The 27,933-nt window shown below is 37.6% G+C and overlaps 2 protein-coding genes and 1 long non-coding RNA gene across 3 annotated transcripts; all 3 read left to right on the forward strand.

The window, feature by feature from the left end:
* Positions 1-343: 343 nt before the first annotated feature.
* LOC310721354 (uncharacterized protein) lies at positions 344-6,029 on the forward strand. Its single transcript, XM_083533001.1, has 5 exons — positions 344-992; positions 1,211-1,555; positions 4,200-4,333; positions 4,414-4,523; positions 4,713-6,029. Exons 1-5 carry the CDS (start codon positions 842-844, stop codon positions 4,852-4,854), a joined length of 882 nt encoding a protein of 293 aa, XP_083389127.1. The 5' UTR covers positions 344-841; the 3' UTR covers positions 4,855-6,029.
* A 6,747-nt stretch (positions 6,030-12,776) lies between these two features.
* LOC310721399 lies at positions 12,777-14,338 on the forward strand. The gene is made up of 3 exons (XR_014532018.1): positions 12,777-13,431; positions 13,779-13,997; positions 14,156-14,338. It is a non-coding gene; the product is annotated as an uncharacterized lncRNA (long non-coding RNA).
* A 978-nt stretch (positions 14,339-15,316) lies between these two features.
* LOC310721563 (uncharacterized protein) lies at positions 15,317-27,491 on the forward strand (the record flags this gene model as incomplete). Its single annotated transcript, XM_083533347.1, has 6 exons — positions 15,317-15,349; positions 15,465-16,113; positions 20,744-20,886; positions 26,039-26,145; positions 26,410-26,892; positions 26,955-27,491. 5 exons carry the CDS (start codon positions 15,317-15,319, stop codon positions 26,492-26,494), a joined length of 1,017 nt encoding a protein of 338 aa, XP_083389473.1. The 3' UTR covers positions 26,495-26,892; positions 26,955-27,491.
* Positions 27,492-27,933: the final 442 nt, after the last annotated feature.

The following is a 27,933-nucleotide window of genomic DNA, read 5'->3' on the forward strand; positions in this document are numbered from 1 at the left end:
ACCAGACCCAGCCATCTACTGCTTTTGAGTCTGTGGGGTGCGTGTTTCAGGGAAATAAGAGCAGCTGTTACCTTGACATGCCCCTAAATTAGTTTTACTTGAAAGTGGAGTGGTAGAGCAAGTGGAAAATTGACTATTTAATATCAGTTACACACACACACACACACACACACACACACACACACACACACACACACACACACACACACACACACACACACACACACACACACACACAAGTTTTTACTATGCTTACCTTTGTGTTGCCACAATGACCTGATTCAGTTGAAATCACTCATTTATTACACACACATTATATTATATATATATATTGTATAGGCCTTTCATTTTTCCTCTGTTCATTAAGTTTATTTCCTCTCAGAGTTCTGGTGTTTTGTATAATTTCCTGTTTTGAACTACACTACTTGATTTATCCTTTGTGTCTGCAACCTGAACCTTTCGTTGAACACCATTAATTATTTGTCTATGTTTAGTAAAAAAACAAACATGTAAAGACTCTGCATTTGTGTCCGGTCAATTAGTTTAATTTACACAACAATTTCAATACTTAATTTTGCCAGTTCCAGACAATTATTTTGGCTTTAAATTATGATATTACAGTTTTGCAAAAAAACGTAAAAAAAAAAAACTTAAAAAACTTTATAGGAACTAATTACGATTCAACGTTCACAAAACAATTAATTCTCTTTCAGACTTCCCACTTTTATAGCACTGTATCAAATAAAGTGTGCACTTGTGGCATCAGCCATCAGTGTGTCACTTTGTTGCACACAAAAGACAAGAGACACTACAATTTAAAACAAAAAATAACTAACCAGAGATGTCTCAAACTTTTGAGTATGGGAGGTACACTGAGGAGAGAGGAGAACACCTCGAGAGAGAGGTGGAAATCTATGAGAGTGCTGATGCTGTTAAAGGTCACAATCCCAAACCAGCGAAGGAGGATACCAACAAGGAAACTCAACACCCAGGTAAAGAAACATATAACTATACATACGCATGCATTGTTGTAAAAAATTTGATAGATTGTTCTGTGTGAATTTTCTCTATCATAAAACATTTTGGTCTTCATTTAACATTTATTGCATTTTTGTCCAGGACATAGAGTACATTTACTGATTAATTTCATTTCATATTATTGAGCAAATAAAACAAAATCAAGTCTGTATATGTGTCCTTTGCCCTATAGGAGAAGACAAAAAGGTGAGCAGAGGTTGCATATTGACTGTATTGGGTGTTGTGTTGTTGGGTGTTCTCCTGCTGACTGCCATTACAGTGCTGTGGATTGAATTCAACAACTTGACTAGAAAAAACAACCTGCTACTGACCACAAACAACAACCTGACTACAGAGAGAGACCAGTTACAGACCAGATTCAACAACCTGACTACAGAAAGAGACCAGTTACAGACCAGATACAACAACCTGACTACAGAGAGAGACCAGTTACAGACCAGTTACAACAACCTGACTACGGAGAGAGACCAGTTTCAAAAGGAGATGGATGCATTCCTGAAGATACATTTTGATTTGTGTAAGTAGATTTTCTGTTCAACATTTAAATTCCCTTCATGTAAATTCAGTGCCATTTTAAACCTCAGAAATACACTATATTGCCAAATAAAATGTGATGCTTCTTGAGCATCGCATTTTACATTTACTACCAATTTACTCAAATAATTCCCTCCACTCCTCAGGGAAGATGTTCCATGAGATTTTGGAGTGTGCATGTGGACATTTGTGTTCATCAGCCACAAGTGTGTTAGTAAAGTCAGGTACTGGTGTAGGTGAGGTGAGGAGGCCTGGGGTGCAGTCAGTGTTCACATTCCTCCTGAAGGAGTTCAGAGCTCTATAGATGGCGACTCAAGATCTTCCTCTCCAAAACATGTAAGCCATATCTTAATGGAGCTGGCTTTGTGCACAGGAGCATTGCCATGCTGGAAGAGGTTTGGGTTTCCAAGTTCAAGTGAACGCAAAATTTACAAAGTTATGCTGTAGTGTGCCTCTAGCTTTGTGGTAAGAGTTTGGAGAAGAGCTACATTTCCCATCAGCCACTGCACCTCCTAGTTTCATTTAACATGGAAGTTTGTACCTATTTAAAATGTTTGGTTTATTACCACTTGTATATAAACTTCACTGCCCTTCCATATTTTGTTTTGTCGTCCGATGTCGTTTGAATGTGATCTGATCCCACCTCAGTTCACATTAAATTATGACACTAAAATATAAATGTCGGTCATATAAATAAAGCCTGTGCAAGTGTGTATTTTTTATATATATATATTACAGTATATTTATTTGTATTTATTTTATATATAAATATATAAAAGCATAGAAACAAGGACAAAAAATAAACAAAAGACTAAATGACATGAAATATTCATCAAGAACATGAGCTAAAAGGTTGTGAGTTGACAAAACTGTTAAAGACAACTAACGAGAGACAATAAGTGCTGTCAAGTTTATTTCTATAGCGCTTTTCACAACAGACATTGACTCAAAGCAGCTTTACAGAATTTAACAGTTAAGGTAAATGGTGTGTATTTATCCCTGATGAGCAGCTATGGTGACTGTGGCAAGGAAAAACTTCCCTAGATGTTATGAGGAAGAAACCTTGAGAGGAACCAGACTCAAAAAGGGAACCCATCCTCATTTGGGTGACATCAGGAGTGTGATCATAAATCTTTAAACACTACAGAACACTGCAGAGTGAGAACTAACATGAACACTGGAATATAAGCTTATGAGTCATGTCCTTTCTACAGTCTTTTACAGACATTTGTGGTTATAAAATTAGAAGCTACTGAGCAACTCATTAAACAACTCAACATTTGCAATAATCATAGATCCAACACCAGCTTCTCCATGCCAGAGCCTTTAAACACTCAAGGAGGTCCAGTGTCCAAACTTTAGATGGTTCGGGGTGTTTGCGGGGTCGGCATCTACTTCTTTAAAGGTCCACAATCTTTATAAGGTGGGATGTGACTGGGGCTGGAGCAACATCAGGATGCCTCGGGATGGGTAGAGGAAGAGAAGCAGTGGAGAGGCATTAGCGTAGCTGCTGTTCATGATATTAACAGCACAAGTTGATAATGTGCATTTGATCAGATGTACTGGAGCACAAGGTTATGATGTGATGTGTGTTATGTGTAGGCTTTGCTAAAAAGATATGTACTGCTGTGAAAGGTACAGTATATATACACAAGGTATTATAATCAAGAAAGTGAAACAGGTGGGCAGTGGGTTATGGAAATCATAGTATGTGATTCTGGGTATAATCCTGACAATGACTATATCAGTCATTAGTCCACAGTTTTGTTCATAGTGAATTCACTGTTCTTTATCCAGTCAGCCTAAAGAGACAAATACTCAACTATACCCTATTATCAGATTATATAAAATTACAAGCTGTATTGCTGCCAAAATGCAGTTTATTTAACTCCATTTAGTCCTCATTTCCTGTTATAATAACATCCATTCTTCTGGGAAGATGTTTGTTGGACTGTGTTTTATGGAGATTTTATTCATTCAATCACAAGGGTGTTGGTAAAGTCAGGTACCGATGTATGTGAGAAGGTGAGGAGTTCTGGGGTGCAGTCAATGTTCACATTCATCTAATGATGTTCAGCAGGGTTGAGGTCAGCTCTCTTTAGCAGGAGCTCTTCCACTCCAACCCATGTCAAGCATATCTTCATGAAGCTGGCTTTGTGCAAAGGCACATTGCCATGCTTAAACATGTTTGGGTCTCCTAGTTAAAGTGATTGAAAAATGTTATGCTATCGTATTTAAAGTCATGCTATACAATTGCTTCTCTACCACTGTGTCTGTAACAGTTTGGGGAAAAACCACATATGTCTTTAAAAGTCAGGTGTCCCAAAACTTTTGTCCATATAGTCTATGTGCAGTATGACATCACTGTATACTTGAACCAAGTTATTCATTTAAGCCTATTTTTCATTCCACAAAGAAGCCAAAAAGAGGTAAAAGCAACCTTTCTTATACTTAAATAAAATCCATTAAATAGTTAATAAAAGGTGAATCCACATGTTTTTATATATTTATTCCTGATATTATATATAACCTATATTGTGAAATAGAAATCATGGCTATTTAAAAACCATAGTTCAGCAACAAATTCATTTAAATTCATTGTAAATTCTCACCATTTCTCTCGATAGGTAAATGCAGATGGATCATTTTTAGCTCCAGTTTTTACTACGTCTCTAATGAGAGTAAGAGCTGGGAGGAGAGCAGACAGAACTGCATGGACAAAGGAGCAGATCTGATGATCATCAACAGCAGAGAGGAACAGGTGAGAAAGAGAGAGAGGGGTTGGGGGTGAGCTAGAGCGAGAGCGAGAGCAAGATGTGTAATATGTGCTGTTGTATGCAGGATTTCATCAGTAAACACTTCAGCACTAGCAGTGGGGTTTGGATTGGTATGAGTGACAGAGATAAAGAGGGACAGTGGAAATGGGTGGATGGTTCACCAGTGACCTTCAAGTAAGAAATTATTTATAAATACGGTTTCAGTAATATTTCATCCTAAAAATCATGGACATTTGAATCTCTATTATATTTGTATGTTTATATTGTTCTAATGTTCAAATACTGAAAGGATTCAGTTAAAGATGTGGAATTGAAGAAAGCCTAACACTGATCTGAGTCTAAGTTTAATTTTCTGGGTTTCAGGTACTGGGGTCAGGATGAACCGAATGGTAGGGAGAATGAGAATTGTGGTGAGATTTACAAATCTTCAACCATGAACTTATGGAATGACAACAGCTGCACTAAACAACATTGGGTCTGTAAAAAATTTTTTTCCCTGAAGTAAATTTAATTTACACAAAATGAGCCAAATATATACAGTGTAAAAGATTTTTTGATAAGCATTGTATCTCAGTGTCTGTTTTTGTTTTCTCACAGTGCACTGAGATTGTTCATAACTGTTCATTTCATTTATCTATCTTTCTTATGATTCTGATGCAGTAAATCTTGTAGATTGATGATTGCAGTATGATTGTATAATTATAGCGCATCTAAAGACGTCCTATACAATTGAGTGCCTCCAGCTTTTTGGTAACAGTTCAGAAAAGAACCACATATAGCAGGTGACCTAGTACTTTTTTAAATATAGTGTAGATTCTTCTATATCCAGATCTCTTTTAAGTTTTTCGAGGACCTGTTATCCACATTAAGTGGAAAGGAATGGCCACATTAAAAATATATAATGTACATTAGCTCGAAAAATCTTTAATGTTATTTTTACACACTTTTCTAACAGATTAAAGTCCTGCTGACTTTATACAAAATAGATGGGTTCTTTTGAAAAAAGAAATGAGAATGCAGTAGATGGGAAAAGGAAAATTCAATAAATGAAAATGCAAGATTACTGTTAAAAATGAAAAACACCATGGAAAATTATTTGGAAACAGAACACTTTGTAAATTGAAAATACCTTGTACTTCATATGAAAATGAATATTGCCTACACTTAAAAACAATAAAGCAAACACAAAACATCTAACATAACTATGTTTATTGGACTATATATACTTAAATTTATATAAAAAAAAAATGCAACAAAAACGTAGTTTTTAAATTAATTTGTTATTTTGTTGCATTTTTATAAAAGTAATCAAGCAGGAGCAGAATACATTAAAATTATTGTGAAATGTCTCAGTCAGGCACTATATTTTTTATATAATTGCATCACCCTCTGTGAAAATGTTTTTGAAGAACCTATCTATATAATTCAGGACAATAATTTGACCAGCATCACCACAGCAGATGACAACTCCAAATCAAAGTTAATCATCATAAACACAACAAGCAATGTTTCTGTCTTTTAAGAACATGTGCAAAAAAAACCAAAAAAACCAAAAACAACTAATTGTGTTTTCACAGTTTAATCCATCTGCTGAAAACATTATGGTCAAGTTTTTATTGAAGTGATTTTGGCTGTGTTTAAGTTCCTGTGATTGTGTTTCCTTTATAAAATTATGAGATAAATCACTTACGCTATAGTCAGTTTTGATCCATCCACCCATTTCCACATCCCCTCGGTCTCAGGGTCACTCAGACCAATCCAAGCCTCATTGTTGTTGAGCTGATTAACGATGAACTCCTGCAAATGACATCACAAAATACTGTATAAGTACATCTCTCTCTCTCTTCTTTTTAGAAAGTGTGATTTTTATTTAGTAAAATTTTTTTTATAGTAGTATGTTATTTTTTTTCGCTTTAATTCATTTTATTTTGTTATAGTTACCACCTATTTTATATCACCTATAAAAATTTTCTTTATTCTTGAAACTAATGACACACAGGCAAAAAAATGAAGCTTGCCATGTAATTGAGAAATCACAATATTCCCCATCATGAGGAGTTTAGTAAAACAGAAGTATCCCATAACAAAATAAGGCTTCCTCTTTCCATAAACGTGTTAACAAATTTTTCTAATTTCTTCACTATTTGTCATATTGTATGTGGAACATCCTCCAAACAAGTCCTTGTGTAAATTGGTATCAAATTAACAATTTATCAGAATCACTGACTTACGTTTTATATTGTTGTTCATTAATATTTATGAAATATTTCGTAATAGTCTATTGTCTTAATTTCATAGTGTTTCTCTCAAAAGGTTTCTATATACCATAAGCCCTTCACATTCAGCACCTGCAAGTAACTTCTTTGATTGGATGGTCGCAGAGCGCACTAGTCAGAGCTCGCAACCCACAACTGAAGCAAACTGCACAAGCTCAAATCTATTGTGTGGATTTAATAGCATTTTTTTAATTCCACAACAGCCAACAAAAGAGTAGAAATTGATGTGGTCACAGATACACATACAGGGACATTTACATGACTGAATTTTCAAGAAAAGCTTTACATCATGAGTAAAAGTCAACCAAAACAGCTCAAAATAGCTTTTTCATGAGCCAGTTATTCTTTAGCATTTTCTTTGCTGTAGAATTTGCACAAAAACACTACATTTGCCTTTATTTTAAATCTTTAGGAAAACCGTAATGCAGAAATTCAGTTCCATAATTGTTGACATTAACAACTGTTCACTCATGGGCCCTTAAATGTAAAACTGCTACACTTGATTGAAAAACATTAGGGAAAACAAAACGGACAAACCGGCAAAAGGGAGAAAATGATTTAATTCCTCAGTTTATATTCTTAAATTATCACCAGGAAAAATCAGAAAACAGCTTTTACAGCTTGTAATTAATCAAATTTTAACATAGTGCATAGAGTTAAACAGGTAGATTATAATTTAATTTACATGTTAATATAAATGCGCTTGTTAAAATACAGAATATTGCATTGTGTCCTACTTGAGTCAATCCACCTCTTAATCCCATCATTATGATAGAGCTATAGAACCCATCAATATTATTGCAGTACAACAAAGAGCTTCATCACAGACAGGACTCATACAGTGAGAATAAATGCTATTTTTAAAAGCAAAAAACCTATACATCATCTCTAGCAGAAGCATCAATATTTAACTTTAAAATTACTCCTGGTTTTAGATTATATTTCTGTCCCTTGATGATGTCTGGTGTGTCCGAGACTTTAGGTGTCCCTGAAAACAAGTGCATTAATCAATAAATGGAAAGCAAGTACTGAATAAAATGCAATAAAAGCATCAAATGTTATGAACTAATCATATCTATTTTGAACATTGTTAAAAACTTTCATAAATGCAGAGAGCAAAAGCTATACAATGTTGTTGTTTTTTTTTTGTCAGATTGATTATTTACTTTTCCTTTATTTACTGTATATTATTATTTTATAAAATATGCTTTTTTTTTTTTTTTTTTTTTACCAGTTTGCTGAGTCTTCATGTTGGCATTCTCCTTCTCTGTTTTGGGATTTTGACCACTAATACAGTCAGCACTTTCGTAGATTTCCACCACCCTCTCGATGTGCTCTCCTCGATGTGCTCCTCATCTTCAGCATAGTTCACATATGCAACAAGCTGAGACATTTCTAATAATTTTTTTAACTCACTCTATCGCTGGATATTCGTATCTCTGGTCTTTTGTGTGAACTGATTGTAAAGGCAACAACTGCACACTGATGTAGTGCTATGAAAATGGGAAGTCTGTACATACAGAGAAGTCATTGTTGCATCAACCATTAATATGTAAATACCGTAGTTCCTATTTAATCTTTTTATACCATAATGTGAAATACAAATTGTGCAATCTATCAGTTTATTCCAACAAGACTATAGAAAAACTGAATATTTTAACAGTTGTGTAAAAAAAAAATTAAGGCCCAAAGTGCATGTGCTTAATGTTGCTTTTATTAAAGATAAAAAAAAAAAAAACTAGTTTTGCTCCATTAAAGGTTCATGTGTCAGTCACACAGAGTAAATCAAGGAGTAATAGGAAAAGGATTAAAAAGAGAAAATATACAAAACATCAGAACTGCAGTACTTCATGTACAGAAATTAAAAATGAGCTTAAATATAAGCAATTTGACAAAACTGGAAACAATTGAAAAACTAACAACGATATGTATAAATGAGGAAAAAAAGAAAGAAATAAAAACAAAAATAAACAATAAAAGCAATAGATTTTTTTGTGCAAATCCTTTAGTGCCATTGATATCACCAAGAATGAAGAATAAAGAGACTATACAGTATATATTAAAATGAATGACAGATAGAAATCAGTTCAATTAAACCATTGTTTAAAGTTGATTAATTGATATAACGGCATATAACAAGAGGTCAAAACAATATCACAACCTGACCATACTGACTAAACACACTTGTGCCCAGGTACCCACATGCCCACACAGAGAATATAAAATCATTCAGAAATTGTGACCTTCTTGCTCAGTTTTTTTCATCCTAATGTAGTACTGCTGATGTTACCCAACTATGATTTATTATATTGTTGCTGAACAATTTTTGTCCACGTTTCTGATTTTTGCGTGCCGTTATAGTTTGTTTGTTAAATGCCTGAATGTTTCCTTTTTCTTGACTACAATTAGAATTACCTCTTCGGCATTGTCTGCTGTGGATTATTACGGTGACAAAGTAAAAAAAAAAAAGGGATGTTAGAGCACTAACGTGATACATTTCTTCCTCTACTACAGACTAATCCTCTGACTCTTCCTACTGATTAAAGTTTAAACATTGGTACGTTAAATACAAATTTTGTTTTTATTCTATTCGGTATGAAGGAGAGTATTTAGATGTCACAGGTGATCCTTGTTTTTGTTCTGGAAGATGATTCCATCTAGCTGCACTGTGAGATTTTTTTTATTTTAATTTTTTTACCAGTTTCTGCTTAATCTGACAACCAGAAATATGTTTTATTTACTCAAAGCAAAAATGAAAGGAATATGAAGCAGGCAATCATTAATAAAAGAAGTAATATTTTAGAGAATAACAGAATTTCGAGCAGGTGATTAATGAGAATGCTAACGGGGATATTCCGGAGACATCATGCAGCTCACCTGCTCCAAAATGGAGGATTGCACAGCAGGATCAAACACACTCCTATTAGCCTGCACCTGCAGTCTAATTGTCTGACTCCTTGTAGAATAACACACACACACACACACACACACACACACAAAAAAAGTTAAATAATTTCCCCATAGTACTACAGACTCTGAACAAATGGTTTAATATGCGAACATCTTAATTTAAAAATTATAATGAGTTCACATTAACCATCCCTCTCTTCACTTTATAGCAGTTATTTTGTGAATGACAGTTTATTAAGGAGGCACTGATAAGTGTTCAGCCTTGTGGTCAAAATTTGGTCGATCATCTTATTGTTCTCTAAGAAGTTATTAAACATTTTAAATGTTTAAGAAATGTCTTTTGCCCTAATATAACTTATTTCTTAATGGCAATTAGCTATATTACACCTCTTACACATGTAAGGCGTGAAAGAGATACAAGTAACGCAAAAGTAACGCAAAAGTAAAATAATGCATTACTTTCCATAAAAAGTAACTAAGTAACGTAATTAGTTACTTTTTTGGGGAGTAACTCAATATTGTAATGCATTACTTTTAAAAGTAACTTTGCCCAACACTGGTGTTAAATTCCTAGTTATGATTAGTCAGAGGTCATTCAACATATTTTCTAACCGCATCTTTGACAAATGTTCCAGTAGCAATAAAAACAATTACACTTACATAAGTTTAAAAGATATTTTAAGTAATATTTTAATTTCAGCTAGAAGGAACGTCTGTCCTGTGTTCACTATGACCAAAGGTTTGTGAACACCTCACAGTATTCAGAGGTACAGGCTCAGGAAAAGTGTTTAATTTCTTACTTAATTACTGTCAATGTGTAACAATATCTATAAGATTTGATTTCTTCATTTAAAAAGTAGATACAACTATGTTTCTCAGTGTAGATAGGTCTTAATTTTATAAAGTTTTAAAAAAATTAATAATACTGTTACATACGTGCACTGAAAACACAATGGCAGAGGGGGATACATATGCTGGGTAAAAAGGTTAAGTATAAAACAAGCAAACAAATACTAATCAGCAGTCAGAATAAAAAAAATATATAACAGGCCATGGTCAGGTAATAGGCAAACCCCACTACTAGGGCATAAACAAGAAAAAAAAATTAGAACAGTGAAATATGGGAAAAAAATCAACATACTAGCTCAGTAAAACACAGCATTCTTAATGGTTTTCTTTACCAGCAAGATGGTTAGAGGGAGTCTAGTATATAGTGTGTAATTGGGCACACCTGTACTCCGTCAGTAGCTTGGAGATGCAGAGCACGAAAGTGTGTGTGTGTTGACTCTGATTTAAAATCTGTGCCGGGAATATTGGGGGATTGTGATGGCTGCTGGGAACTGAAATCATCAGTTAACTGTACCCTGACAAATAAGCTCAAAACTAACATATATACTAAAGCAGATGATTTATTAATTTAATATTTTTTTCTTAATTTGCCAAAATTGATTATTTTTCAAAAGTTAGTTTTTTTTTTACTACCTTGCTACTATTATTTACAGTTTGTAATTGTTACTATAATGAATAAGTGCCATCACAGAAATTGCCCAAAATGCAATGCAAATTGTGTTAATATCATCACCTCACAAACTACAGTTGGTGTAAATTGTTAACAGTGTATTCTATCCTTTATCTTCATTTATTGTTTCCCTCAATTAAAATTCAATTCAATCTCTAATGTACGAGCCAGTCGAAGTGTAGCAGGGCAAAACTCCCTGAGATCATATTTGGAATAAACGTTGAGAGGGACCAGACTCAAAAGGAATCCCATCCTCATCTGGGTGACAACAAATGTCCATTCAATTTAGTTCCATCATAATTGAGGTTATTACAGGTTTACTGATAAACAAAACTATTCATGGCAAATGTAGTCCTTTGCCATTGTAGCAAACTGTTCATATAGCATGCTAAGGTTTTCAGCTACATTTTCCGCTTGGTAAACTGGTGTACCTTGTCAGTGTTTTTTTATGACATTTCTTGCCCTTTGCAGAAAAAGAGTGAGTACAGAGTAGGTAGCCCTATTAGAGCTACCCCAACTACTTACAAATCCATATTATGGCAGAAAACACCCTCAGTTAATTAAAGAGAAAAGACAGTCAATCATTACATTAAGAAATTATGTTAGCCTTCGACACAGATTTTGGGACTCACAGCTGAAATGCCCTACCTAACTTTAAATGTTAACAGTTCCTGATAAAAGTGGGCTTCATACACAATTAATATCTCTGAAAAGAGAACACTTTGAGCTTTACTGTCCATTATTCACTGTTGATATTGTTAAAAAAAAAATGTTTTCCTTCATATATAAATACATGAAATCTGTCCTATAGCAATCCAGAAAAGTAATGGGTTGAAAGCCACATGTCTCATGAGTTTATATTTTAAATTGAATGAAGATATCATAAAAAATGAGATTCCTACAAACATTTATTCTGATACTATGTCTGGTTCGCCCCTCCCTGCCCAAATTTTTGGACTCCCAGCTGAAATGCTCTACCTAACTTTAAATGTTAACAGTTCCTGATAAAAATGTGCTACATACACAATTAAAATATATTTGAAAAGAAGACACTTTGAGCTTTACTGTCCATCAGCAAAGTTAATATTGCTTAAAAAGATTTTAAGTTATAGATGATGAAGTGCCAAAGATATACATTTCCTGCATTGAACATTATTTTATTTCATATATAAATACATGAAATCAGTCCTGGAGCAATCCAGAAAAGTACTGGGTTAAAAGCTGCATGTCTCACATGTTTATATTTCAAATTTTATGAAGATTGTCAAACCAAATGAGAGTCCTACAAACATTTATCTGAGACTGTCTGAGCCTTTTCTCCCTCCCTCTGTTTGAGAGACACCTGCTAAACTCAGGTGATCATTCATACTCTATTCATACAGTCTGCATATTAATGAATGGCTGACCATTAAAGGCTTTTGTTATACATGTTTGGGGCTATTGATATTAATTTGCCATTCATATTGATGGCCAGGTAGCCAGACAAGCTATTGTTCTGCAGTCATGGCCATTCCAATCTCAACAACACACACACACACACACACACACACACACACACACACACACACACTTACTTTTCAAGCATTTCTCTTATAAAAACAAACAGGGAATAGCACCAATAAAATCGTATAAAGCTATAAGTGGAGATTTATTGTAACTTACAGATGTAGAGCTCCAAGTCTCTGTTGTTACTCCGCCCCCAAAAATATTTTTTCATTGTTTTCTTTTTTTTTGTAAACAAAGTCCAGTTAGCACGAGCTATAAACAGCTGTTCATGTTGACCTGAGATTTGCATCACTTCCTGGTTCGTCACTGCTTCTTCCCTGATTCAGCCAGGTATAGTTTGTAAAGAGTAATAAAACCAAGCCTCACACACGTGGAGAATAAAATCCTCCCATATATCGTTAGAATCCTGCACTTATTGGCTACATTGTCCATCAGTCATTTTGTTTCCATAATGCTATTGGCTGGGAAATAAAATGTTTGAAATGAGAGGCATAAAAAACCATGGCAACACCTGTAGCGAGAGTAGAGACTCCACACAAGATTTATACTCTTTTACTTTTTTATTATCTTTTTTTTTTTTTTACTTTTTTGTGGTCTCAACCGTTTTGTAACACTCTATTCTACGAGCCATATTTGTTTTCTGTTACCAAGATGTCGTTTTTTTATGCGAAAGTTATTCGGAAACATATATACACAAACACCAGGCGAAGTTATGTGATGTAAACGTCGGAATAAACATCTAAATTACAACACTATTGTTTGTTTGGAGCAGAAATGCTTGCGGCATGTTGTTCACTGGACCCTTATCTTTCCTATTAAACCGGGATGAGCAGCAGTGGATGAGTTTGTGACTCGTTATTGCAATATTTATGTAAGTAGTGCGTTTTTTTTTTTTTTTTTTTTTACGCATGTTGTGTACTGCTCACACAAATTCAGCAAATACATGCGTTATAGGTTTTCCATTGAAAAACAGTGATCTAAAATCGCTGCTTGAGACTTAGAGTTTTAGAATGATGTATAGTTAGTCATGGTTACTCTTCTCCCTATTTATTGAATCTATTGCTAAACATTAACTCATGAGAACAATTGGCTATTAGTTGCGTTCACGCAACCACGAAGCCTAAGAGGTTTTAATCAATCAAAAATGTTAAATACACCTTTAGGGTTATTTAGAAAAGCATATTATTTAATCTGTGCACTTTTTGCACACACAATCAGTGTGTTACTTCTTTGCAGACAGAAGAAGATTCACCAGTTTAGTAAGGTTCTGTTTTAAGTGATCAGAGATGTCTCAGAATGTTGAGTATGTGAACTACACTGAGAATCGGGGGGAGCGCATGGAGAGGGTGGTAGAAATCTACGAGAGTGCAGATGCAGTTAGAGATCATAATCCCGAAACTAAAAAGAAGGATAACAGCATGGAAACCCCACACACAGGTAAAATTCGTTGAAAACAATTAATTTTAACTTTGTTCTTTATGTATTTATTTTAACCTTAAACATAGAAAATATTTGTAATTGGTTAATGATGTTTTTTTTATTATTATTATTTTCAGTATATACTGTAAGTTATTTATTAAAACATTTGATTGCAGGGACACACAAGTTCTTGGACACCCCAGACATAATCACAGGACAGATATGTAATCTACAGATGAAGGACACAAGGAGGAATCATATTGTCAGGGATCCACCTGCCACGCCCCCTTTGGTGGCTCTCTATGCCTCCTCTCTCCCTAGAGCTCCAGGTTTAACCACGCACACCTGGGGCTCATCCTCAATCATGCCTTCACTCTCTCTGGAGCTCCAGGCCTAATCACGCACACCTGAAGCTCCTCATTCAATTCATTTTTATTTGTATAGCGCTTTTAACAATGAACATTGTCTCAAAGCAGCTTTACACAGATAATGCGGTGATTAAAAATGAATATGTTCTTTATGAGTAAGTTTGTCCCTGATGAGCAAGCTGGTGGCGACTCATCACTCCACTTCGCTCCTATATAAACCACTCTCTCACATTCACCCAGCGTTCGTTATTGTATGTGTTGGTCTCAACGTACGGTCTATGTTTTCGTGTCCAGGTCGTTCCATTCGGACTCCACAATTCCGTACCGGCTGCGCTTCTCCTCCCTGTGCATCTTGGGTCAGCTACGCTGCTCCCAAAGCGCTCCTCTGACTTATTTAACCGAAGGCTGCCGTGTGTGTGTGTGTGTGCGCGTGTGTAATACTGGTCATTAAAACCTGAGCGAGCTGTACTCCGGCTTCCGCCTTCTGTTTCGCTCGCACCATGTCACATATTCAAACACAAAACATGGGTATTATTTAAACCGTTATATTTCCCATAGATTTTAGATGGTTATGCATCTCATGGCTGTAAATCTAAAAACTGCTTTGCAAACAAATTTGAACTTATGAAAATTGAATATATTGAAAATCTGATCTTTCGATCAGTAGTCCAATGTCTTCTGTCCAACGCTAACCTTTTGTGGAGCAATCCAACCATGGTATATGTGCTTGCCGAACCAAGCACAAACAGTATATCTGTTGATTTCCGAATTCTAATTATTCAGAAAATGTTGATTTATTATTTATCTTGTTGACCTGGCTGAAATTTTAGATTTGGCAAGCTTTTTTTAATCTTAATCTTTTCTAATCCACTATAGTCTGACTGTATATCTTCTGGCCCTTGCCTACTGTAATGTTTGTTCTGGATATGTTTGCCTGGTTATAATTTAATATTTTGACATGCATTTCACATGCATTTTTCTTTACCGGACATTGTGGTTACAGTAAACCACCACACCACTGTTTATTGTTCCATAACATTTATCTTACAAAAATGCAAATGACACTACAGCAACTTTGATTTGATTTGACTCTTTCAATGTGTCCATTTCTCTCTAGGAAAAGAGCAGAAAGGAAGCAGTGACTGTAGTGTGTTTGGTGCTCCTGTTTGTTTTCCTGCTGGTTTCCACCACAGTGCTGTGGATTAAATTCAACATTCTGAATAGAGCAAACAACCACCTGACTGTACAGAGAGACCAGTTACAGACCAGGTACAAAAACCTGACTACAGAAGAAGACCAGCTAGAGACCAGATACAACAACCTGGCTATACAGAGAGACCAGCTACAGACCAGATACAACAACCTGGCTGTACAGAGAGACCAGTTACAGACCAGATACAACAACCAGGCTGTACAGAGAGACCAGTTACAGACCAGTTACAACAACCTGGCTGTACAGAGAGACCAGTTACAGACCAGTTACAACAATCTCACTATAGAAAAAGACCAGTTAAAGACCAGTTACAACGACTTGACTGTGCAGAGAGACCAGCTACAGACCAGTTACAACAATGTGACTGATCAGAGAGACCAGTTACAGACCAGTTACAACAACCTGACTTCAGAAAACAATCAGCTACAGACAAAATACAATAATCTAAATGTGGAGAGAAACCAGCTGCAAACCAATAACAGCAATCTGATAAACCAAAGGAACCAGTTACAGAAAGAGAAAGACAGACTCCAGAGAATGTTGACAGATATGGGTGAGAAAATCATTTAATTCCTCAGTTAATATTCTTAAATTGTCACCAGGGAAAATCAGAAAACATACATTTGGTAAGTTTTAGTTTTTACAGCTTGTAATTAAATCCAATTTTAACATAGTGCATAGATTTTTAACAGGTTAATTATAATTAAATGTACCTGTTAATATAAATGCGCTTGTTAAAATACAGAATATTGCATTGATGAATGGTGGATTTTATATAGTTGATAGGTATGAATGAGAAAATCATTGCAATCCTCATTTAGTATTCTTAAATGAGCATCACAATCCAGCAGAAATACATTGGGTATGTTCCAGTTTGCAGCTTGTATAAAAATCTATTTTACTATAAAATCTAATATATTTTACTATATAACTTATTTTCATGATATATGAAAAGCTTATTTAGTTTTTTCTCATAACTTCAAGACAGAGAAGAAAGAATATGCGATAAGTGCTGTAAGTTTACAAAAAAATCTAATTCTGAAATAAAATTAAATGAATAAATAGTAACGTCTCTAGGTTACATATGTAACCCTAGTTTCCAGAGGGAACGAGACGCTGCGTCGAAACATTTTGGGAACGCCTTTGCGTTGTCCACACTTTGAACCACGTGTAAAATCTGGCCAATAAGCACTCCAGCAGACCAGGCCATAGAGGTCGCCACACTGCGAATGGAGTGAGCCCTGACCCCGAGCGGAGCGGGGAGACCAGAGGACTCGTAAGCTGAAAGCATGGCATCCACTACCCACTTGCTTAACGTCTGCTTATTGGGTAGGAAACCTTCCTATTAGGGCCATTGCAGACGAAAAGCTGCTTCGACTTCCTACATGGACTCGTCCTGTAGAGGCAAGTGTCCAGTGCTCGCACTGGACACAGTCAGTTCTGTATCTCCTGGCCAGGGGCTGTAAACAGAGGAGGGCAGAATGCCCGTAACACGACAGGTCATGTGGAAGCCGTAGGCACCTTAGGTACGTACCCAGGTTTCGTATTCAGACACGCTGGCCATGCCAGGGGCAATTCAAGGCAGGATGGGGCCACGGTCAGAGCCTACAGACCCCCGATCCTCTTCAGGGCGGAAATCGCCAAGGGAAAGGCGGTCTTGACTGACAGGTACCTAAGGGCCACTTTGGCCAAGTCCCAGACAGGCACTTTGGGTCGCATCCCGGGCCTCAGCCTCCGGGCGCCGCGAAGGAAACGTGTCACCAGAGGGTGCCTACCCAGTGACTGCCCCCCAGGCGGGGTGATATATGCCATGATGGTGGACACGTAAACCTTCAGGGTTGAAGGGATAAACCCTGTGGCAAACTGTTCCTGTAAGAACTCCAGAACTGAACCAATCGGGCAGTTAACTGGGTCTAAGCCACGGTGCTCACACCATGACTTGAACAGCCGCCACCTTGCGGCGTACGACATCCTCGTGGAGGGAGCTCTGGAATGGAGTAGGGTCTCTACTACCTCAGTAGAGAGACCAGCTGCTATGAAGCTGCTACGAAGCTGCCACAGCTTTCACAACTCCAGGCGGGGGTGAACCAGGGCTCCGCCCACCTGCGAGAGGAGATCCCACCTGGGAGGAATTTTCCACAGAGGGCCTTCGAGCAGAGACACCAGGTCTGCAAACCATGGCTTGCTCGGCCATTAAGGCGCTACCAGGAGTAGATGAACTCCTTCCCGGCGAACTCTCTCCAGAACTCCCGAGAGCAGCACGATTGAGGGAAAGGCATTGGGCAGAGTTGCCACTCATGACCGCTCCCCACCCCGTGAGGGAAGCGTCCGTCGTAAGCGTTATGCGATGACAAGGAGTCTCTAAGACGGGGCCTCGGGACAGAAACGTCGGGTCCATCAACACATCCAAGGCTCAAAGGGCACACCGTGAGACCTTGATGGTATGATATGAATTCCTTCTGGGGGAGAACACTCTGCCCCGGAGCCACCGTTGGAGAGGCCTCATGTGGAAGAGGCCGAGTGGGATTACACAGGACGATGCCGCCATAAAACCCAGCAGCCTCTGAATGAGTGGCTGGCCTTCTCTTTCCCTCCTGACTACAGTGAGGATGAATTTCGATCCGAGCAGGAGACAACCGTGCCCGCAACCTGGCCGAGTCCCACACCACGCCCAGAAAAGTGGTTTTCTGTACTGGAGAAAGTACACTCTTCCCGGCGTTTAGTCTGAAGCCTAATTCCTTCATGCAGACGAGAACGACATCTCAATGCTGAACTGCCTGGTGCTCTGAATGAGCCAATATCAACCATTTGTCGATATAATTCAAAATGCGGATGCCCTAGAGCCGCAGCGGGGTCAGTGCTGCGTCCAAGCACTTTGTGAAGCTACGGGGTGAGAGTGCTAGGCTGAATGGGAGTACCAATATTGGTAAGCTTTGCCCGGAAAGCAACCTCAGGAACCTCCTGTGTGCGGGAAGGATGGCCACGTGGAAACATGCGTCCTTCAGATCTAACGTGACAAACCAGTTCTTGGACTTAATTTGTGACATGACCTCTTTGAGAGTGAGCATCCTGAACCAGAGCCTCATAAATGAGCGGTTCAAGGAGTGGAGATCTAGAATTGGACGCAACCCTCTTCGGAACAAGGAAGTATGGGTTTGTAGTAGCCTGACTCTCTGACCGAGGGGGAGGGAACCACCATGATGGCCCACGTCCTCAGGAGAGTATGCACCTCCTGTTCCAGGACCAGAGCCTGCTTGGGTCCCACCAGGGTGGGGCACATCCCGTTAAACTGGGGAGGAGAAGACGCTAATTGAATCGTGTAGCCCTTTTCTACAGTACGCAGGACCTACTGAGAGACTTCTGGCAGCCCTCCCAGACTGACAAAGTTACACAGGGGAACCAACCCCTCAGGGCTAGCCTCTGACCCAGTCAAAGTGGCTGGAGCGTTGCTCTCCAGCCAACAACACCTCCTGAGAGGCAGCAGATCTCCCCCGTCCGCAGCCACCTTTCGGGCAGAAATACGGGGAGCGAACCGCTGGAGGGATGCTGCGCCCTGAAACACGTCCCCTGGCAGGGCTAGCAGACAGTCCTTCCGGTGGTGCCGGGGAGGGACAGGCACCATAGCATGAGGTGTACACCGCCCTCCAAGATGTTAGCCATCAGGGCTTACGCACCATGGGCCATTTATTAGAGGCGAGGATGATCCATAGATCAGCCAGCCCCTCCTTGGGCTTAGAGCCCCTAGGACCTCCCCGTGTGAATTGGGTGGCAACGCTCTCTTTCCGGGCCCGGACGTACCAGGCCAAGGCTGCTGCCGATCAGCCCCACCACGGCAGAATTTCAGTGGTACTTCCTTGTAAGTGAGCGGTCTCCTGAGCAATCGCCCTTACCTACAGCGTCACCAGATCAGGCCAGGAGGGGCCACCGTGGCACTCAGAAGGGAGCCCTCACCATCTCTTATAGCAGGCCAGCCTGGTATGCCTGCAACACACTCATCGTGTGGAGGCAACTCGCAGCCTGACCTGCCGTGTAGCCCTACCTACCAGAGCCAAAGTGGCTCTTTGTAGGCAAACTGAAGCCTTCATTGATTCAACACTTGGGGAGAGATAGCTAGCTAGCGTCTCTACCTCATGCGGCATTGTCTCGAGAACACTGGAAAAAGCACGTGCCGCAAACGGGTCTCCCAGGACCCGGACACCTGGGTGTGCAGGTAGGGGAAAACGCTGAGGCTGTAAAACGTGGTGCAAGAAATACTTATCCAGCTCACTGGGTGCGCCCTGCTTCTGTTTCTCGACCAGCCAAGCTAGATCCAGCTTGGACACGGCCCGTGTCACGACCTCGAGAAGCTTCTCGTACAGCACAGGCTGTGAGGAGTCCACGAGCTCGCTAGCATCCATCATCTCATTCTCGGAGAGAGAGACATGTAACACCGCGCCGCTCGCATGCATGCTTCCCCGATGAGCAGGCACTCAACCCTGGCAGGGGAGGCTGGAGAGGACCTGTCTGACTCCACGCCTTCTGCCAGATCGGCCTGCTAGCCACACAACCGCCGACGCCGCTAGCCTCGGCAAAGCGGGACAGAGCCGCGAGGGAGATTGCGCTCCTCGGAGAGCGCTTTTCGAAATTGTTCTCACCAGGGAAAAGTCCGGAGGAAGAAATATGGAGCACTGCGTTACACGCACCGGGAGAAGGAACAAGCGCTCTCCCCGGGGAACGGGAGCTTGGCCAGCAGCCGGGAGCGCATTGCCACACGGCTAAAATGCTAATAGCCGATTCTCTCTAAAGCCGACTAAGCATGCTCCTAAGCTAAGCAAACAACACATCCACTGCGTGTACCCCCCACACATCTTGCCTATTGGCCAGATTTCACACGTGGTTCAGAGCGTGGATAACGCAGGGGCGTTCCCAAAGCGTTTTGGTGCAGCTAGAACTTCCCGAATGGGAAAAAATAAAAAATGCAAATAAAATTAAAAATTAAAAAATAATTATTTAAAGAACTCATTTAACAGTGTAATAAATTAAAACCACAGTTGTTGAAAAATGCTGAAAAACCCTCAATGATGCTATTTAAAAAGTAATCAGTTACAGTTACAGGATGTTATGTAAAATGTGTTGTCTGGTGTTGGCATGTAAAAAAGACAATATATTGTTCCATGCTGTAACATGTCCCACTGTGTATTTAGACACATATGCCAGTCTGAGATGGAAATATTTCAACTGGAGTTTTTACTCCTTCTCTACTGAAAACAAAGATTGGACTAGAAGCAGACAGGACTGCATTTACAGAGGAGCAGACCTGGTGATCATAAACAGCCCAGAGGAAGAGGTGAGAGAGAGAGAGAGAGAGAGAGAGAGAGAGAGAGAGAGAGAGAGAGAGAGAGAGAGAGAGAGAGATGTAATTATACAGTATATTGTGATGTCATTAGCAGGAGTACATCGTTGATCAGCTCAGCAACGTGGAGGCTTGGATTGGTCTGAGTGACATTGAGACAGTGCAGGTTTGGAAATGGGTGGATGGTTCACCACTGACCACTGCGTAAGTGATTTATTATACTGTATGTTTATTAGCAGGTTTTCCCACCATCTGATAGGAACTGAAACACAACCATAATATCTTGGCCTTGGATTAACCCATGATAACACAATCAGTTTATTTTCATTATTATTAGACAGACTAAATAGGTTGTTATGATGAATAACTTTTATTAAGAGTTGTGTTAAAGGTGCATATTTAAAGGCAAATGAACGCTGATCAGAGTCTGATTCTGATTTTCTGTTTTTCAGGTTCTGGTATGAAGGGGAACCAAATAATATTAACGATGAGCACTGTGTTAAGATTGAGACTGATCAACGTGGTAAAAAATGGAATAATGTTCCGTGTTCTTCTACATTATCCTGGGTCTGTGAGAAAAATGTGTTTCTGTAAAGTTAATTCAGTATGTGTAAAATATTGTGATGAATTAGCAATCAGAGCATCATGTAGCAATTCTAATTAGACCTTTTTACACCACATTTACATTGACAATCTTGCCATTTGTTTTAATGACCATTTAACAAAATGTGAAAGAAAATGTTGTATGGTGAGCAGGTCAACTCAGCTTATCTCATTTGCCCATAATGTGTGGGGCAATGCCATTATCTTATCATCTTTAAGTTCTGATACTGTATGTTGAACATTTATTTTGCTTCAATTTTATCTACAAGCTACTAATGGCTTTGCTTTAAAAAATTTCTGTGAATGAATAAACTATTGACAAAGTTTTTGTTAATGAAATATGTTCTTGTGATGGTTCTTTGCATGCTCCCCTGCTACCCTCAAAGCTCACTTAAAGTTCAGTCACGACTGTTTCTATATAAATTTGTTCATGGTAAATGTTTGATTAGTAGCATATTTTCGTGATAAGCTTTTTTGTTTGTTTTTGTAGCATGTAAAAGATACAAAATAAAATAATTAACTGTCATGTTTATGGAAGTTATTTTGGCCATAATTTGGATTCTATTGATATTTTAGTGTATTTAATTCCTAGAACATTCAATGAGCCCAAATTTTTGTAGAGGAGATACATTATATGTAATATTTTTATATTTATTAATTTTAATTGAAAAATGGGCAGTTAATTCACTTCAATTTAATTTAATTAAATAGCACTTTTAAAATGGACATTGTCACATAATAGCTTTACAGAAATAAATAGATTATAAATATTAATTTTAAATGGATAATTCTGTTCTTATAAATTCATCCCTAATGAGCGAGCCAGTGGTGACAGTCGCAAGAAAAAACTTTAAGATCATATGAGGAACCAGACTATAAATGGAAACCATCCTTATCTGGTGACATCTAATGTCCATTCAGTTCCATAATTGTTGACATTAACTGTTAACTCATGGGCCCTTAAATGTAAACTGCTGCACTTGATTGAAAAACATTAGGGAAAACAAAGCAGACAACCCAGCAAAAGGACAGCATAAAGGGAGAGCTGTTTATACACACTGAAACGAATCCCAGGTAGAAGCAGTTAGCGCTTGGAATAAAGTGACATGCTCAACTGAGCCAGGGGGTGGAGCAATGCTCTTCGTGGGGGAGGGTGTTTGGGAAGGAAGGCAAACATGGGACAAAAACACATTTAACCTAATGGCAATGAAAAATCAAGGAATCAGGAACAGGAAAAAAGAACTTATGGAAAACAAAACTTAAAGGCTAGATTACACAGAACGATACAAAATGTCCAAAAGAAAAACACGATTAACTGAACAGATGTTTGGAAAAACAAAGCAAACAAACCAGCATAAAAAAAAAGTATAAAAAGTAATTAAAGTAGAGCTATTTATACATACAGTAACAAGTCCCGGGTGGGAGCATTACCCAGAAAATACTCCGAATCTTGACAGCCTTTTCCTGGAGAATTTCCAGAGTCTTCCCCATTTTATTACAACTTGTTGCATCTAAAGACTTTCTATACAGTTGCATGCCTTTAACTGTGTTGTAGCAGTTTTTCAAAAAGTCAGGTGTCTCAATACTTTAGTCCATACAGTGTATATTCGAGCCCATTGCTTTCTTTCAGTTAATGAAGTGCTGCAAATGGTGTCATCTCATAGTTCTGGCCTTCCTCTAATCAGTTTCTTGGGTGCTTTTTAATTATGATTGTGACTGTTACTTTACTCAGTGTTTCTGTAACCTGAACCTTTTATAAATTTACAATTACATCTGGTGTACTCTTAATAAAAGCCATATCAAGCACATGCACTTGTGACCTGATAATTGTTTAATGGAACACAACTCTTAATATTTTGTTTTGTTAAAATTGTTTAGTTTTTAACTAATGGATTGCAAAATTTTTATTTTTAATTATTCAGTAATTTTTGGTTTAGGTTAGGTTTATACAAGAGGCTATACATTGGACTGTAGTCTGGTAACAAATTTTTTTTTTGTGAGATGCAAATTGTTATTAAAACCACACTAGGACTACGTACATTGTGCTGGTTGCCTTTTTGACTAATGCCCTCTGGCCATCACATAATAATGACTATTATACAGACTTTCCTGTTTCATTACAGTTTAAAAGCTGTGCACTTGCTGCCTACACAATAAATGTGTTTATTAGTTGTGTACAGAAGAGCAGATACATTATAATTTACAATATATATATGTCACGCGGCGAACACAGAGGCGGAGGCAGAAGTAGAAGCCGGCGTCTTTATTAAAGGAAGAAGGCAGAGCCAAAACAAAACACCCGCAGAGCGGGATAAAACCGGCAAAAGGCAGACGCTGTTAGAGATCATAATCAAATACCAACAAATGATCCCAACATTAAGACTCAACAACCAGGTAAAAAACGTTCTCATGATTACTACTTTTATTTTTCATTTATTCATTTAAGTCTTGAACAGTTTTTTACAATAGATATGATTGTTTATTTACATTATTACATTTTACCTTATTATTTTTAGTACGTTATCATATTGTATTAAATAATATGTTTGACTGCTGAGATACAATATTGGACACCCCAAGACATTATCAGAAGTCAGAAATGCAGACAGAAAAAGAAATAAAATTCCAATACAAAACATTCGTATTTGTACTCTTATGTCCAATGAATGGAAATGGTTAAGATCCATTAAGATGGTTGATCTGAGAGCTCCTACTGAGACAAATTAGTTTCATAAAAAAAAAAAAAAAAAAAAAAAACACCAGATAGCATTAAAAGGAGCTCCTATGTTTAATTGAGATCAAAGTGTCTACCACAGAGATTTAGATTTCTTGATTCTGATTTGTCAGAAAGTGTTTATTTATTTTCTCTAAATGGAGCGTTGACAGTAGCTTGTGACAGCATTCCCATGGATTATTTTTGGAAGATCAACTTTGGCATGCTAACAGAAAACCCACCCCACCACTGATTATTGTGCTAAAACAGAATGCTGCCAAGGATTTCATATTTTATCTTATGAATGTAAAGTGATACTAGAGCAAATCTGTTACTGACCAGTTACAACAACCTAACTATAGAGAGAGACCAGTTCCAGACAAGTTACAATAACCTGACTATGGAAAGAGACCAGTTACAGACCAGTTACAACAATCTGACTATAGAGAGAGACCTGTTACAGACCAGTTACAACAATCTGACTATAGAGAGAGACCAGTTACAGACCAGATACAACAACCTGACGATAGAGAGAGACCACTTACAGACCAGTTACAACAATCTGACTATAGAGAGAGACCAATTACAGACCAGTTACAATAACCTGACTGTAAAGACAGACCAGTTACAAACCAATTACAATAACCTGACTAAAGAGAGAGACCAGTTACAGACCAGTTACAACAACCTGACTATAGAGAGAGACCAGTTACAGACCAGCTACAACAATCTGACTATAGAGAGATACCAGTTACAGACCAGATACAACAACCTGACTACAGAGATAGGATGGTTACAGACAAATTACAACAACCTGACTATAGAGAGAGACCAGTTACAGACCAGCTACAATAACCTGACTATAGAGAGAGACCAGTTACAGACCAGTTACAACAACCTGGCTATAGAGAGAAACCAGCTGCAAACCAACAACAGCAACCTGATAACCCAAAAAAACCAGCTACAGAATGAAAAAGACAGACTTCAGAGAATGTTGACGGGTAAGTGTGGGAAAATCTTATACTTAGTCAGTATACTTAAATGAGCACCAAGGCAATCAGAAAGCATAAATTTTTTATGTCCCAGTTTGTAGGTGGTTTTCAAGGCCTTTTACTATAGAGCTGGTAAATTCTTGATTCAGAAGTATTAGCAAGAATGTACTGAATTTCGGTATTTATTTTCTTTTACAGCAGCACTAACTGTAGGGTGTTATTCATAAATCACAAATCATAAATAAATAAGAAAAAGATTTTTCAGTTACAAGGCAAACTTACAATTAAATTTTTATTGGATAAAATTAAATATCAGATACTCCTTTTCATTATGCCACCTCGCCACTGAGCAGTTTCCTTGAACAGGATGCCATATTGTTTATTTTTCTTATGTAAAACTGAGATCGTTTTGTAAAAAACAACAACAGAAAAAAAACAACAACAAAAAAACATGTACCATTGTATATTCAGACACATCTATGCACATACATAAAGTCTGGTGTTAATTTAGGTTAAAATAAAAATGAGAAGGAAATACAATATTGCTTGCTGTTACATGTACAATTATGTATTTAGACAAATATTCCAGACTGGGATGGAAATATTTTAACAGCAGTTTTTACTACATCTTTACTGGGATGAAAACCTGGACTGGAAGCAGACAGGACTGCATCAACAGAGGAGCAGACCTGGTGATCATAAACAGCGCCGAGGAACAAGTGAGAGAGTGAGAGAGAGAAAGAGAGAGAGAGAGAGAGAGAGAGAGAGAGAGAGAGAGAGAGAGAGAGAGAGAGAGAGAGAGATGTAATTATACAGTATATTGTGATGTCATTTGCAGAAGTTCATCGTTAATCAGCTCAACAACAAGGAGGCTTGGATTGGTCTGAGTGACACTGAGACAGTGCGGGTTTGGAAATGGGTGGACGGTTCACCACTGATCACTGCGTAAGTGATTTATTATACTGTATGTTTACATCAGGTTTTCCAAACATCTGATAGGTGCACAACTAAAACACAACCATAAAAACTATAATAAAAAAAAATGTTTCAAAAATGTATAACAAAATCTATTTTGTAGATATTCTTATTAGACAGACAAAATAAGTTGTTTTTGTTATGGTGATTAACTCTGATTAGCAATTAGTGTATACTGTACCTAAAGGCAAATGCACACTGATCAGAGTCTGATTCTGATTCTCTGGATTTCAGGTTCTGGTACGCGGGGCAACCAAATAATTATAATAATAATGAGCACTGTGTTAAGATCGAGACTAATCAACGTGGTAAACAATGAAATGATGTTCCGTGTTTTGTTACATTATCCTGGATCTGTGAGAAAAATGTGTTTCTGTAAAGTTAATTTTGTATGTCTATATAATGTGCTAAATTAGCAGTTGGAGCATCCTGTAGCTCTTTCTAAATAGACCTGCTTATTGTACATGCCTATTATATATTTCATCCAAATCAAACCAAATCCTTGTCATGTAACACTTTCCATCCTGTCACGAATGCAAGTCTACATGGACAATATATTTTTTCAGGTGACTGACATTCTGAAGGGAGAAACTGGTTTCTACAATATAATTACATTAAACAAATATTACATTGTTTTTTGTGACCATATTGCTAATGCTCAAAATAAATAAATATATATATATATAGGTGGTATCAAAAGTTTTATAGACAAGTTCTGTATTATTTATATATTCATCATAATTTTCACGAGTTGCTTGCTGTTCATGATGAAATTGCAGATATCGTAACATAAGTTGTGAGAAAAGCACTACTTGCACAGCTCCCGATGTACACAGGACAATGTCTTTTAGCACACTGTCTTTTGAAGGTCGCTGCTCTCTGTGACTTTGCACCATCTATTGCCATGTTACCAAATTAGTCTTGAACGGTTTTTGATACTATACAAAAAGGTACATACAGTGACTCCAGTATGTTGTCAAACAACCTTCCATAGTTTAAAATGTTCAGTCTTTTTCATGCTTAGTTGATTGTCCTCTCTTACATCTAAAGCATGTAATTTCTAAATGTATTTATTTGTTGATATTGGTTTTGTTTCTGGTTGGTTTAAGGTGTGATTTATTTCCCCCTAATTTGTACATCACTGTTTCGTTTCCTGCTCAATATTTTGCATATATTTGAGTATGTTGTTTTTATGTCTCCCTTCAGTCCATCTCTGAGTGACTAATTCATTTATCCTGTTTATCTGTGACATAAATCTTCTATTCCACAATTTATCTCTGGTGTACTCTTTATAAAAATCACATCAAGCAAATGCACTTTTTTCCTGGTAATTATTTTGTGGAACACAACTGTTTATAACCTTTTCATTTTGCCACAGTCAAAGACAATTGTTGTTTTTAAATGTTGGGTTGTAAAATGTCATTTTATTTTTATTCATTAGTTTAGGCTGCTATTCAATGGGTGCTACATTAAACTGTTCAGTGCTCCCTGTATCTGGGAACTAAATTTACTTTCTTTGAAATGCAAATTATTATTTTAAACTAAAAGAGGAACTATATACAGTGTGCTGGTTGCTTCTCTGACTAATGACCCCCAGCCATAACATTATAATGACTACTCTTATTACTACTAGGACTAGTATTGACTTCCCTGTTCCATCAATGTGCGATTGTTGTCAACATAATCATTGTGACATTTAGTTGTGCACAGAACAGCAGATACACGATAAATCACCAGTTTAGTGTTTTTATTAATTAG

Source organism: Silurus aristotelis (assembly GCF_946808225.1).
Source record: "Silurus aristotelis genome assembly, chromosome: 27".
Lineage (NCBI taxonomy): Eukaryota > Metazoa > Chordata > Actinopteri > Siluriformes > Siluridae > Silurus > Silurus aristotelis.